This window comes from Drosophila arizonae, chromosome X (assembly GCF_054131065.1).
Source record: "Drosophila arizonae isolate 15081-1271.41 chromosome X, UAZ_ARI_1.0, whole genome shotgun sequence".
In the NCBI taxonomy this organism is placed as follows: Eukaryota; Metazoa; Arthropoda; class Insecta; order Diptera; family Drosophilidae; genus Drosophila; species Drosophila arizonae.
Window position 1 is genome coordinate 8,344,272 of NC_142927.1, and position 15,729 is coordinate 8,360,000.

At 43.3% G+C, this 15,729-nt stretch overlaps 1 protein-coding gene across 9 annotated transcripts in view; it reads left to right on the forward strand.

Annotated features, from left to right (window-relative positions):
- Window positions 1-15,729, forward strand: part of Ten-a (Teneurin-a transmembrane protein) — a 308,074-nt gene that overhangs the window by 278,048 nt on the left and 14,297 nt on the right. For all 9 annotated transcript variants that reach the window (XM_089474227.1, XM_089474225.1, XM_089474232.1 and 6 more), the window contains 5 exons: window positions 156-275; window positions 9,563-9,730; window positions 9,828-10,020; window positions 11,044-12,428; window positions 15,142-15,662. In XM_089474227.1, coding sequence (XP_089330353.1) covers window positions 156-275; window positions 9,563-9,730; window positions 9,828-10,020; window positions 11,044-12,428; window positions 15,142-15,662 — 2,387 coding nt within the window. The remainder of the gene's footprint in view (window positions 1-155; window positions 276-9,562; window positions 9,731-9,827; window positions 10,021-11,043; window positions 12,429-15,141; window positions 15,663-15,729) is intronic.

Below are 15,729 nucleotides of genomic sequence, written 5' to 3' on the forward strand. Positions count from 1 at the left end.
TTTCTCTTTTGCAAACACACATCAATTTTTGCTCCATTGCAACTCAACTTAACTCGGATCAACTCGAATCAACTTGGATCAACTCGGATCAACTCGAATCAACTCGAATCAACTCGAATCAACTCGAATCAACTTGGATCAATTTCTAAATGCAGTCGCGTCTCGGTGATGCGCGGCCAGGTGATAACGCCCCAGGGCCTAGGCATTGTGGGCATACGCGTTTCCGTGGATCGTGACTCACGCTTCGGCTTCACACTCACGCGCCAAGGCGGCTGGTAAGTAAAGCATACAATTTTTTGATAACTTTGCAATATATTTATGTGAAACCACAGTGGGCTATCGGTGGTGTATGAATATGATATGATATTGAATATGCGTGAGCTTGCAAAGCAGCACAAAATATTGGATAGATATAGAAAGATTATAGATATTTCTATGCTGAACATTAAATTTGCTTTGAAGCTGGGTTATATGGAGTAATTCTACTGATGATTGAATATATATAATAATTGAGTCCCAGTATGATAGATTTTACTAAAAGATATGCAAGAGTTTCTTTGAATTTGCCTTTGTATTTATATTATAATTTCTTCTCAGAAGTCGAATTTCATTTTAACATCCAATTTTATGCCTCAAATATGCCCAGCTGCAATAATCGTCTGCTGAATCTAATGTTCGGACTAAGCGTTTTCATTAATTCTTATACAAGAGGCTTGCAAACTCTCTCTCTCTCTCTCCCTCTCTCTCTCTCTCTCACTCTCTCTGTCTTGCTCTCTGTCGCTTTAATCTTTTGGCCCTCGAAATGCAAATTACTTACGTATGGGTAATTTTTCATAATTTGTCAGCCAAATGGCGTCGCGTCTTGGCCAACTTTTTGGCGTCGACGGCTCGCACTCTTGGCCAGCTTTTGATTACATTTTGTTAATAGAATTTCGTTGGGCACCGGCCAAGTGTGCAGCCAGATAAAGCAAGTTATCACTTTTTAATTAAATCTCTTGCTTTGATGTGCCCACCACCCCAGCCGGCCCCCGGTGCCCCAGTCACTCGACTGGCCATAGACTGGCATAGAAAGAGCAAAGACATCTGCGGTTTGTGTCCTTCGGCTCCTTCTAAGCAGCAGCTAAAACTTATTTAAGCGCGCTTTGTCAACTTGTGGGATACGTGACGCCAACTCAACCCAAAAGACAAACAAAAAAGTCTTTATTAACAGCTGACCAAGTCACATTTTCAAACGAACTTAAAACAGCATAAAATAAATTCGAAAAATCAAAATCAAAATAAATAAAGTGCAATTTGTGCTGACTAATGGGGTGGAAGTGCAGGAAAATTGCTGAAGAGGTTAGAGAAAAGGAAATCTGAAGATGGGAAATGGGAAATGGGAGGTGGAAGATTGGAGATTGAAGTTAGAAGGTAGAAGACAGAAGATAGGTGATAAACAGATAGACAGATTATCATCTGATGAAAGATGATAGAATATAGAAGACAGAATATAGAAGATACAAGATACAAGATACAAGATACAAGATACAAGATACAAGATACAAAATACAAGATACAAGATACAAGATACAAGATACAAGATACAAGATACAAGATACAAGATACAAGATACAAGATACAAGATACAAGATACAAGATACAAGATACAAGATACAAGTTCAAGATACAAGATACAAGATACAAGATACAAGATACAAGATACAAGATACAAGATACAAGATACAAGATACAAGATACAAGATACAAGATACAAGATACAAGTTCAAGATACAAGATACAAGATACAAGATACAAGATACAAGATACAAGATACAAGATCAAGATACAAGATAGATGATCGGAGATGAAAGGTAGAAGATAAACGATAGAAAAGCTAGAGACGACTGAAGATAACATACATGGGAAATATAGAAAAATAAGATCGATATATATCGATATCTTTATAAATGACAATAAATATCGATGACAGCTAAAGCAAGCTCATTTTGTAATACTTTAGCTTATTCAAATCAACTCTTCTTCTATACACTTAAAAGATTAAGCTAAGAAGGAGAAGAACTCATCGATAGGTAGCTCAGTGAATTGACTCTTTGACTCATGGCCAGCTTAAAATATGAAGTCTAAACGATATCCAGAGTTCACTTCAAGTTGGGACTTATTGCAATTGCAATCATAAAGAACTAATGTGAGGAAGCATTTAAAAATCATAAAGACATGGAAATATTTGCAGTTTTTGCTTATGGCATTCCAATCAGCGTGCCAGACACGAAGCCAGACAAGAATTTATCTACAATATATATAAGTATGTATATGTATAGCTATATGTATATAAGTTTTGTCAGCAGCATTTGAGCGTCATTCGCATTTGGCATTTGCTTGAATGAAATTTAAATCAAAGCACACACATACACATACATTCAGAGACACACCAAAAAGGGAAAATGAAAATATAAAATGAAAATAGAAATAGAAAATAGAAAATGGAAAAGCTGCGCCAGAGATGAGGCTTGGGGCTAAAGATATACAGTAAGAGATAGAACTAGAGAAAAAGAGAGAGAGAGTGTGTGTGTGGGTAAGGGGGGCAGGAGAGGGACTTTCGCCAATCCAATATATCTAATATAAATATTTTTGCAGTTGTTTTTGGTAAAAAGGATTTCCGCTGTTGCCAGCACAACAAAATCAACCCAAAATGTTATTGTTGTTGTGTTGTTGACATTTTCTTTTGCCTAACATGCATGTGTGTGTGTGTGCACGTGTGTATCTGTGTGCAGTGTGTGTATGTGGGTGTCTTTGCTGGCCAATTTAAATAAACATTTCGCACCCGCTTTGCCTGACGTTGCGCTGCTGATTTTATTATGTCCAGCAACAACAAAATGTTGAAATTGATGGGCATGATAGACTAGCAGATGCCCTGTAAGCTAGTGCCTAAAAGACTTTAGAAGAGCTAAAGTAGTGGAGGGCGAGCGCAAGACGAAGAAAAGCGGAAATATGGCAGATGATGTGATTTTCTCTTCTGTTCTCTCTGCTCTTAGCTAGGCGAAGTTTCATGAGAGCCTATGATGAAAACACTTGAGAAGAGAGAATAGCTTGGGACATCTACGAAGAAAAGAGTGAAACGTTAACGTGGCAATGAGAGCAGAGAGAAAACGAGATAGATGAATGAGAGAGATGTGGAATATAAAGAAAGTTACTTCAAAAATTATTGGAGCAACATTAGCTAGATGAGAAGTTGAGCAAAAATCCCTTAGAAAAAGAAGACCTGGATAAGACTCATCAGAGAATTTCCAATAGAAGAGTAGACAACATAGAAATAGATAAAAGTATATGAGCTTATTATAGTCAAGTTCTCGCTGAGTCATTTCCCAGACATGTCACATGCATATGGCTCCCTTGAGTATACCCCTTGCCTAACAGTTGGCCTGACTACAGGGTATGTCACACAAATAAAATCTGTGCAACAGCCAGATAGACCGAGAGCCAAACTAACTGTCTGATGATTATTTGTGTTTACTTCTACACACGCACATACAAAGAGAGAGAGTGGGAGAGAGACAGAGACTGTCAGCAGTTGTTGTCGCATTGTTCGACTGGCAAAAGTGTTGCATACTTATGTGAGTGGCTGTGGTGGTGTGTGTGAGCGTGCGATTACATTTTTACCTACTGTGCCATAATTTCTCATTAGCCCAGTGGCCGTTAAATGCCGCTGGCGTTGACCATTTTTCACATTTGCCTGGCCAGTGGCCACCTACCCAGCTGCCGTCGTCGTCCCATTTTGCAATCAGCGGAGGGCAACAACAATAGCAGCAACAACAACAACAACAACAACGTAAACAATTATAAAGCAAGCGCCCAACTGTGAAGCCAGCAGAACAAAACAAAAAAATTTTATTACATACATATACTTGTATATAAACATATATAAACATATACATATATATATATATATATATATATATATATATATACATATAGAGCGAATACACACGGAAAATCACAAACATGCTCTGATTTCTGTTGTCCCGAGTCCCGTGCTGCGAGTCCTGTGTGCTCTGCGCTGTGTCCTTCGTTGTCAGCTTCTTAGAGCTCTGATTTGGTGGAGGACATAAATTCTTCAGTTTTTATTTATTTTTATTATGGCTACTTTGTTGTTGTTTATCTATCTTGTTCAGTGCCCGCTCTCTCACTTGCTCTCTCCCTCTCTCTGTCTCTGTCTCTGTCTCTGTCTCCCCCTTCGTCTTCGCCTTTGCTCGTGTTTGGGCTGCCTTTGAAGGATTTTAAAGTTGCTCGGGCTCCTGCTTGGGCACCGTCTTCGTGTTGCTACATTCTTATTTTTAGCTGGCAATAATTCCTGTTTATGTTCACATTATTTTTAGCTCTATATAGTCCGCATATGATGGCCATGCACACACACACACACACACACACACACACATACACATACAGTGCTCTATAAAATTAAATGTGCCGGCCTTCAAAGCAGCAGCCGGCAGCAGGAGCACAGTGTGCTATGAAAATATTGCACACTTGCATGCAATAAACTAAATGTTTCCCATTTGGATTCCCATTGAGTCCGAGTTTTAGTTACTCGCTGCAATCATCTCAAAGTAAGTCGCCCAGCACACAGCACAGGGTGTGCGGCACAGGGTGACCATGTTAAATACTATTTAGTGTACGTGCAAGCAGTTGACCTCATTTACTGCCAAGAGAGCAGAGAGAGAGAGAGAGAGAGAGAGAGAGAGAGAGAGAGAAGCGAAGAATATAAAAGGATTGAGTGATATATTGAAGGAAATGTAACACAAAGCCAGATAAGAAATGAAAAACAAACAAAAGAGTGCAAGAGATGAGCAACCATTCAATTGGAGTAAAGCATGTGAAAAGAGAGAAGCTTAGACCTATGGGACAGGCTGTGCTTATCTTATCGCATAATGCTGCTGAAATTCAGTTTTGTGTTCGCCCAAATGAAATGAAGAAACAAACGGAAATGCAAGAAATTGATACGAGAGAAACTAGCAGTGCCTTAACAACCTATGGGTCTTCTCATTAGCTTCCCAGCATTATAGATGAGTTACATAAGTTTTAAGTCTAGTATTTGCTGCAATCATCATCTGAACGAAAGTTCTTTCTAAAATAAGTCAGCCAAATGAATTGAGAGAAAGAAAATGAAAGAAAGAATTTAAATATATTTGCTAGCAGACATCCCTCTCCAATACCAAGCAAGCTTAAAATACGCTCAACTTATTCCCTTGAAGTATGTATAAAATGTAAATGGAACGAGAAACTTATAGGAATTCAGATGTAATATATTACTAAAATGATATGAAGTGTAAAATGATTCCTAGAATAAACTCCAATGTATGTTCAGCAGCGAGAGGCTTATAGGAATCGGGATATAATATAAATATGTTTTTCAATGGGAATCAATGAAATAAGAAACGATTCCTAGAATATACATTTTGGAAAATATAGAGATTTATAGGAACCGAGATATAATATATGAAATGAAAAATGATTCCTAGAAGAAACTATAGCATGGAAAACAGAGCAACTTAAATGAGTCGAGATATAATATATACATATATGTATGTATATCTACCTAGAATATATTACAATTTGAAATACATATATTTATCGAGATATGATATTCAAGTTCCCAGAATTAACTATGGTATAGAAAAGAGAGAAACTTATATGAGTCAAGATATAATATATAAAATTTTCCAATAAGAAATACATGCACCTAGAATATACTACACTTTGAAACACATATAGGCATGTATCTCGATTCATATATCTATTTTCCCAGAATTAGCTGTAGTATGGAAAAGAGTGAAACACACATATACCCTCGCAGAGCTTACAGTTAGTTCAAAGGAATTTCAGTATTTTCCCCAGAATATCTTTCAATTTGTCGTGCAGCTTATTAGTATGAATTATGCGTATAGTTTTGTTGCTCACTGTGTGCGCATACATACAGAACTTTGCCTGCCAGCTCTACTGCGTCCGAGCCATGTTTTGCAGCTTTTCTTCTTCTTTTCTCCTTTGGCTTAGCAACTTAACGAGCAACACTCACACACACACGCACACACACACACACACACATATGTGTGTTACCTACTTACATATGTAACACATACTTTTCGGCGCCACTGTTGCTTGTTGTTAATGTTCACTCGCTGTTTTTTCCCCTTCTGCTGCTGCTGTTGCTGTTGTTGTTGTTGTTGTTGTTGTTGTTGTAGCTGTTACTCTTAATGTTCGCGCGAGTTTGCTTTTATGGCTTTGTATTTATAATGTTTATTTCAATTTTATGCTCTTATTAAGCTTGCCAAACACACACACACACACACACTTAGACTCACACACACATGCTGTGCTCCATTTTTACACCCCGAACCTCAACATTGAACATGGGTATATGCAGGGTATATGCGCTTAAGGAAAATGTAGTCGAAGGCGTGGCAGAGCACATAATGCTACGATGAGCTTAGCTGATATCGATAACTTATTCCATTTCCTTATCGATAATCATGGAAATATTTCGCTGCTGATCGGTGGGAACTTTGGGGTATCTGCTCGTCGGACACTCCCCATTATTACATATTCTGTAAGTTTTATGCACTGTGCCCAGTAGAGTGAGGGAAAGAGAGAGAGAGAGAGAGAGAGAGAGATAGAGCAATTTCGATTTGTATTCGCTATTTAAAATACATATTTGCTTTTGCTTCTCACATTTGCTTCTTCAGTCTGCCTCCTTCTTACGTCTCTCGCGATTCTCTTGCTTTCCTCCCGAGAGCTTCTCGCTTCTCTCAGCTCTACTCTTTCGCCTGCCTTTGCATCTTGCTTTGATATTTAGCTTCTCTTTGGCTTCTCAGTCTGCTTCATACTTGTCAAGCGGTTTTCCAGGGTATCGCCTCAGTCGTATCATCTTTAACGTATAGATATCTTACTCGTTTCTCGCTGTTCTTTTGGCTTCTTTTTTTTTTTTTTTTGAGTTTGCTTAATTTGTATGTTTTTCGCTGTTTATGCTCGTTCACATTACGAAATAAGAGTTGATTGGCTTTGGGCATTTTTCCGCATGCTGTAAGAGTTGAGAGTATACCAAATATTCTCGAGGTAGAAAAACTATACCTAGCAAAGCTCTGCTACATTTAGAGACCCGCAATAGAAGATCTCTGTGAGAGACATATAAAATATCATAGATGAATCAGCTAATATGCCCCTCTGAGCCATGATGAACAGGCATATATGCCTCAACTTTAGAGGTGGGATATGTATCACTATTGACTTCCTTTTTTATGACTCCACATTTATTTCTAATTGAGCGTGTAGTCAGCTGTTGATTACGCCCGATTGCTGTATTCAAAAGTGAGCTGTTCCTTTCCTCTTTTTTTCGACTTTAATTTTTTGTTGCTTTGCTTCATTTGCTGTCCTGTTGCTGGTTTGCCATTGTTGCTGTCGTCCTTTGACATGCATTGTTGATTGTTGCTGTTGCTGTTGTTGTTGTTGTTGTAGCTATTGTTGTTGTTGTCTGCCCGAGTAGTAATAAAGGTAATAAAAGTCATTATATTGTGCTGCAGGGGATTACTGTTGGCATTTTTAGCCACATATTATAAAAGTTGTAAATTGCATTTGTGTGCGTCGCGAGTATGAATGCCGGAACACCACCACCAGCAGCACCACCACCACCACCACCACCACCAACAACAACAACAAAGGCAGCAGCAACAATTGTCATAACAATAACGGCAATTGTAACTCTTTTTAAGCGTGACAACAATTAAATTAAATTAGCAAAAATTGTAACAAATATTTAATGCTATACCCTTTAGCAACAACTGATTGCCGCACAGTGGGGCATATTAATTGTTCGAATATTTTTGTTAATTTTGTTCCTTTTAATATAATTTTACATGCATATAAATATTAGATTGTGTATATATTTAGGGCATTTTAAATTATATATTTATTTAATTTACAAAAGCATATACAAATTATCATTATTTAAAATTTTATAAAAGCTGAGTTCGAATTTGTTTCACAAGTTTCCCAATTCATACCAATTAGATTACAGCAGCAGTAGAGCTGTCTAGTTGGAAATGCAAAATTCTTATACGATTCAGTTTGCATGCCTCTCATTGTCTTACCAAGAGAGTGCAAAAGAGCGAGACAAATATAGCTTTTGCTGAACATAGTCTGCGCTGTTGCTGAACGAGAGAGCGAGATGGCTGCTATGAGTCTTTGAATTTGCTTGCATTGAGTGTCCATTGGACGCAGAGACTGCGACTAGAAACTCAATGAGTGAGCGAGATGGCTATATAAGTCAGTGGTTAGGCTAGGCACTGGGCGAATAGAATGTGAGTAGTAGACGACATTCTTCAGTAGATTGGAAATTGCAAAATGGCCGCAATTGTAAAGGTGACAAATTAGAATAGAATATGATCAAAATGGCAGCAACGCGATTTAAATTATTTAAATGTTAATTCAAATGATCATTTGATTTATTATCATATTTAGCCACATTTACTTGCGGTCACAGGGTATCTTTAAGTCGTATATCGCGCCCTCTTCATGGTTTATTTCATTTGTTTTTATGCTTATTTATCGAATTGTTTTCAAATGTGGCTTTTGCCTTTGTTTATTGTGAAATTTAATGTAATTATTCTCGTTTTTTGTTTATTTTTTTTTTCTTTTAGTTGCCATTTAATTTTAATTATTTTTTTCTGTTTCCGTATAACATATGTTATTGTGAATGTGGGCGCGGCTGTAATGGATATAGCCTAGACTTTGCCACAAATCTCTTCGTATCTCTCACTCGCTCGCTCTCTCTCACTCTGATTTGCCGTCTCTTTTAGCAGCTGCTGCTTCATACAAACACAATTAAAAATCACATTAATTAAATATTTCCAAAGCAAAAGTTTTGCCATTTCTTAAGCTTTCTGCGCCACTGGCCACGCCTTGTTGTTGCTGTTGCTGCTGCTGGCCTTTGTTTTCCAACACTGTTGCTGCTGCTTCTGCTGCTGCTTCTTCTTCTGCTAGCTATTGCCTGGTCGAAGTTTTTGCAACTTTTCGTACGCCAATGCGAAAAATACTCGCAATAATGAGAAGGCGGCCCGAACGCAATCGCCATCATTATATTTAATGCGGCTAAAAGCGGGCGTCTCGATGAGTGGGCTGGCTGTGTGTGACTGGGGTGGGCGTGGCTTAAGGGTTGGGCCACAGCTGACTGAGGTCTTAACTTATGCTCTAGCAATTGTTGTCGCTGCCATCTGCTGTTGTTGTTGTTGCTGTTGTTGCCCCAACACAAATCCTAAAGTTTTTCAATTTCGACAAACAATTGAGGTATTATCTGCTCAGCGGGCGCTGCTCAATGTTGAGGGTGGGGTCTGCGGTGTGGGGTGTGCGGTGAGGGGGGTAGGCCTTGAATATTGTGGGCTGTCTGTCTACTCGTGCGTCAAACGCATCCCAAAACTTTATTAAAATATTAATTTGCATGTTTTGTGCCGTGAAATTTGTTGTTGCACTTGTTTTATTCTTGCTCTCACTCTGTCTCTCTCACTCTCTCTTGCAGGTTTGACGTTTTGGTTAATGGCGGCGGCGCTGTCACCTTACAGTTCCAGCGTTCGCCATTCCGTCCACTGACCCGCACCGTCTTCGTGCCCTGGAATCGCATCGTGGTGCTGCCCCCAGTCCAGATGCAGCTGAGCGACGACGATGAGACGACGAGTCGCAATATCAAGTAAGAGATCAGCAACGATAGCTTCATATACAAATCCGGCTTATATATGCTCTATGGACTTTGTATTAATGCCAATTCGATTGTTTGCTTTCCACAGAGTGGCTCCATTGAATCCGGCGCTGACATTCCTCAACTCCATACACTATCACACGGCGGACGAGGCGAACGATGCGAGCAAAGTGTGCATGGATCACGATCACGAGAAGCTGAAGCCCCAGCTGATTAGCACTTGGATGCCGAACGGCGTGGGCGCGATGCCCGGCAAGCGCGTCATCTTTGCCGAGACCCAGGTGAGCTGAATAGTCCCTTAGCCCCTTAGTATCTTGGCCCCCAAGCACCTGACCCCTTACCCTTACTCTTGCCTCTAGCCAACCTGCTTGCCATTGGGCTGGGCTCATCCTCTCTAATGCCACTCCTAATTAGCGGGCCGTGCAGCGGGCAACAGCTGGACGCTGCGTAGTTTTAATTAATTTAAAGTTCGCCTTAATGACATTATAACTTTGCAACGAGCCAAGCACAAGCAGAGAGGGACAGAGAGGGGCAGAGAGAGGCAGAGAGAGAGAGAGAGAGAGAGAAAGTGACTGAGAGAGCTGAGCATTACGTTTAATTGCTGCATTATGCCTTGTGCTCCAGCTGCGCTCCACGCAGCGAGCCAGCGAGCCAGCGACCCGACCGCAAGGCTAATAACTAACTCACTTAGAGGCAGCGACAATTATAGTGCTCTCAAAGGCCCGCCCACCCCGGCCCTGATTGCCTCCATTTTCCTTTCGCTTTGACCTACCTCTGCTGCCTCTCGCTCTCTCCACTCTGACAATAATTCTTGATTGCCTGCATTTTGCAGTCAATTTTACAAGCTCCCTGCAGCTTAAAGCATTGCTCAACACTGCAATTTAGTGGCACTTTCTCTCTCTCTCCTTCTCCACCTCTCTCTCTATCTATCTATCTCTGTATCTTATACCTTTCACTCATAGCACACACAATTAATGTTGTTCACTTTCCAACACTAGCACACTAGGATTTTCCAACCTTTTTCTTTTAGTCACTCATTTTTACTTTTATCCATCTTCGTCCATATCTCGCCCTATGCCTTAACATTCCCTAATGTCTCACCCTCCCATGAGTACTTAGCTTTTGCCACTTTCCAACACTAACTTTGCATCACTTTTGTCTCCTATTTATACATTTCATTTATTCACTATCGCATCTACCCTATCTACTCACACTTTACTAATGTCTTACCCGCTCATAGACATTCAGCTTTGGTCACTTTCCAACACTAACCCATCATGAATTTTTGACTTTCCCGTTCACAGATTGTCCAGGAGTCGATTCAAATACCCGGCTCCGACCTGCATCTCACATACCAATCGTCGCAAGCCTCCGGCTATTTGAGCATTGTGCGCATGCGCCTGACCTCGGAGATAATACCCAAGACGCTGACCCATGTGCACGTGGGCGTGGAGATCGAGGGCGCACTGCACGTGAAGACCTACGAGGCGGATCCGAACTTGATTCATACGTTTGCCTGGAACAAGCGCAACGTCTACCGGCAGAAGGTCTACGGCGTGACCATCGCCCGCATCTCCGTGGGCTATCAGCACAGCACGTGCCTGACTCCGGTTTGGATAACGCAGACTGCGAAGCTGCAGGGCTACGATGTGGACATCTCTGACATCGGTGGCTGGGGCCTGGACATACACCATCATTACAATTTCCATGAGGGCATACTGCAGAAGGGCGACGGCTCCACGCTCCACATGAAGGAGTATCCGCGCACCGTCAAGGTCGTCATGGGCACCGGCCTGCAGCGTCCGCTCAACTGTCCGGACTATTGCAACGGCGTGGCCAAGGATGCCAAGCTGCTGACACCGATCGCCCTGGCCACGGGACCCGACGGCAGTCTCTATGTGGGCGACTTCAATCTGGTGCGTCGCATCACGCCCGACGGCAAGGTCTTCACCATACTCCAGCTGAGCGCTACCCAGGTCTCGTATCAGTACTATTTGGCCGTATCGCCGGCCGACGGACACCTGTACATTTCGGACCCGGAAAGGCATCAGATACTGCGTCTGCTACGGCTCGAGAAGGTCAAGGATCCGAGCATCAACAGTGAGCCCGTTGTGGGCAGCGGCCAGCGCTGCATTCCCGGCGACGAGGGCAACTGCGGCGACGGCGGCCCGGCCCTGCAGGCGCGCCTCTCCCATCCCAAGGGCCTGGCCATTGCCGCCGATCGCACCATGTACATTGCCGACGGCACCAACATACGCGCCGTGGATCCCAAGGGCGTCATCCACACGCTCATTGGCCATCATGGCCATCACAATCACTGGAGTCCGGCGCCCTGCTCGGGCACCCTGATGGCCAATCAGGCGCAACTGCAGTGGCCCACAGGCCTGGCACTGAGTCCGCTCGACGGCTCGCTTCACTTCATCGACGATCGGCTCGTGCTGCGCCTCACGTCGGACATGAAGATACGCGTCGTGGCTGGCACGCCGCTGCACTGCAGCAACAACGGGCCGGACAATCGCGTCAACAAAACGGCCACCGACAATGTCCTCGGCACCGTCCTGGCCATGGCCTTCTCACCCTTCGGCGATCTCTACATTGCGGACAGCGATTCGAGGCGCATCAATTCGATACGCGTCGTTGACACCGCTGGCAATATGCGTTACTTTGCTGGCAAACAGGAGGGCACCGGGTGAGTAATCAATGCAGAGCGAACCAACACCAACACCAACACCAACACCAACACTCGGCCCGTTCGATGCTGGCGTCCATTGGGGATTCGCAACTTGTTTATGCGCATATTTGACCCAATTATCTGACGGTTCGAGCGCTTTTTGGCCATTTGCATTTTGCCAAAAAGCGATATCTCTAGAGGGGCATAAATAAAAACAGACAGGCTGGAAACGTAGACGGCGCGACTGACGGATACCCTGTAGAGTGGGCGATGCAAACGATTTGTGGGTAAACAGAACTGAAAGAGCCAGACGTTAGCTAGACTGGGCATATATATCATCGATATATATCGATAAATTGAGAGAGAAACCCATGGAAGCATAGAACGGGTATAGATAATTTTCTTAGTAGGTAGAACACATTGCAAAATTCGAAATTCGAAGGCTTAAACCAGTGCTAAATTCCTAAACAGAAATATCGATGAAGGAATTGAGTTTTCGATTCAACCCTCAGCTGTTAGCAGCTCCATAAATCTAATGCCTATGACAAGTACACCCCACTAACCACTTGGATGATACGCAGGGTATGCATATTTTTCAGCTGCACTTGCATAAAATTTGCTGCCAGTGCAACCAAAACTCGGCCAATAAATGTCAATGCAGCTAGGCTAGTGCTACAGTTGTATGCACAGCATATATGCACACATACATATGCATACATGCATGTGTGTGTGTGTGTGTGTGTGTGCTCATTCGAGGCCAATCGATAAATGGTGCTGCACAGTTTACTTTATTTGACTTGATTAAATCTTCTTTAAAGCATCAAAAACAGTGACCAAAAAATTAATTGGAATTTTGGCATTTGGGAATTGCTAGACGTGTGTGTGTCTGCATGTGTGTGTGTGAGTGTATTAGTGTGCTAGTGTGTCACACAGCCAACGAGCATATTTGCATTTTGTGCCACGTGCAGTGTTGGCCAACGCATTGACTCGAATTGAATGGAATCGAATTGAATGGAATTGAGTTGGCAAGTGGAAAGCAGGCGAAACGCCTTGGAAAACGAAATGATTTCTAATTGAACAGTGTTGCAAGGTGCTTGAGAATTAATGAGCAGCCTGCAAAGCCATCAAAACGAATGCTGCAAGTGGCAGCAATTAAGAGAAAGCAGTGCTGTAACACGTTCAGAAATCAGAAACAATGAGATGATTTTATAGCAGACAAAATTGGTTTTAAGTGTTGCATAACGTAGGCAAGAGAATATAAAAGCAGTCGCCAAATGTTGCTTAGTACTTGAGAAGCCTTACAAAAAATGCCTAATGTATCATTGAGCTTATACTAATAAAACAGTGTTGGTTAACAACTCATAATGAAAGAGAAAAAAAAACTGTAGTTGCTATAATAAGACGAAAGTTGTATTAGTTAAGAAGAAAGCTGTAAAAAAACAAGCTTGCATTCAGTGTTGCATAAGAGAAATAACAGTGCTGCAAAACGAACGAAATTCAAATTAAGAGCAAAAAGAGCAAACTGGAACAGTACTAAAAACTTAACTCAAGAACGTGAGATATTATTGCCTATTAAGGTACAGTAAAAACTCAATGGAACTGCGATCTATAAGAGAGATAAAGAGAGGTGAGGTAGGAGAGAGAGAGGCAATAGAGAGAGAAAACTGAAAAAAAGAAATCCTAGCTGAAATCTGAAATATAGCATATGCTCTCCACTGAGCGTTTCTTCTCTGTCCCACTCTCTTGCTTTCTCTCCCTCTCCCTCTCGCTCTATCTCCCTCTCGCTCAGAGCCGCATAGCATTGAACAAAGTAAACTAATTAATTTGTTTCGCTGATTAGTTTGCGGCTGCCCAGAGCCACGCACTACCTAGTGCCGCGGCACAGGCAGAAGGTTGGGTGTCTGCCATAAATATGGCATACTTCACACACACTCGCACACACACACACACACACACACACACACACACAAGTGTGTGCAACTTTATGCAGCTGGCAGTTTATTTAATCTAATAGAATTCCATTCCGACGCTTGTTTTGATGGACAGACCTGATCGAGGGTCTGAGCGCGGCTGCATGGCATTAAAGGGTTCAGCTATTGTACAGCAGCAGCAGCTGTCCCATTCTCTTTGAAAAGTGGGCGTGGCTGGGGCAGACGTGGCAAAAGTAATTAGCAGACACCGCAAACGCCGGCCGGAGCCAACGACAGAAACTATAAATCAACCTTTTTATTTAGTAGCTACTGCACACAGCCAGAAGCAGCCACCAGCCCTACCGGGGGCGTACATTTCAGGTGGGCGTGGCCGGAGCGCGATAAGCGAGCACGACAGAAGCTCAAGGGAGTTGGGGGGCTTGAAAGAAAGGCTCCGAATGGAGCGAGGCATTGGGTCAGGTTTGCGTTGTCTGCACTTTACTTTAAAATGTTTATCGAACAAACAATGTCATCATAAATACGCGTCGGGTTACAAAGCGCCTCAGCACCGGCACCACCCTGGGCAGCAGCACACGCTGTGTGTCCCACTGTCTGTGTGCCGGCTGCGGGGGCGTGGCAGCGACATGTAAACGATGCCTGCGCCACAGATAACGGCGGTTGGGTGAATGGACGACGGTTATACATATGTGGGTGGCGTGGGTGGCGTGGGTGGCTGGCTTAAGGGTCTAAGCATTTCCTGTTACATTACTAACGCTCTCGCAATGCTCTTGGCATCTCTTCCTCTTTGGTTCTTGCCACAGCACTCAGACCTGCGACTGTGCCATTGGAAATGGCAGCAATGGCTCGGCGGCCGTCGGACTGGGCGTGGCCAGTGGAGGCGCCTACTCAACGACCGTGAATCCGACACGCAATAATGGCGGCACGACGCCGACGACACCAGCTGGCGGAAACGGAAATAATGGCAGCTCGGCCGCTGGCAGCGCCGGCAGCAGCGGCACCGGCAGCGGCGCTGGCGTCCTGAACAGCAGCGGCGTCTGCGTCTGCCCCGGCGGCAGCATCTCCGGCAGCAACTCGGGCACACTTGTCGGCATTGTGGCCGGCGGCAGCCTAATGTCCACCGGCCCCACCACAACCACAACAGTGCTGCTGGGCGCCAAGACAACGGCTGGCGGCGCCGGCTCCAATCTGGGCCTGGGCGCCACCCTAAACGACGACGGCACCCTGAGCAACGCCGAGACGCTGCTCTCCTCGAACGCCCGCTTCCAGGCCATCTCGGCCATCGCGGTGGCCCAGGACGGTGTCATCAATGTGGCCGATCAAGGTGAGTACAGCAACTGAATTATAGCTAGAGTTAAGTGAAGAGAGCAGTGAGAGATGACGGTGCTCAG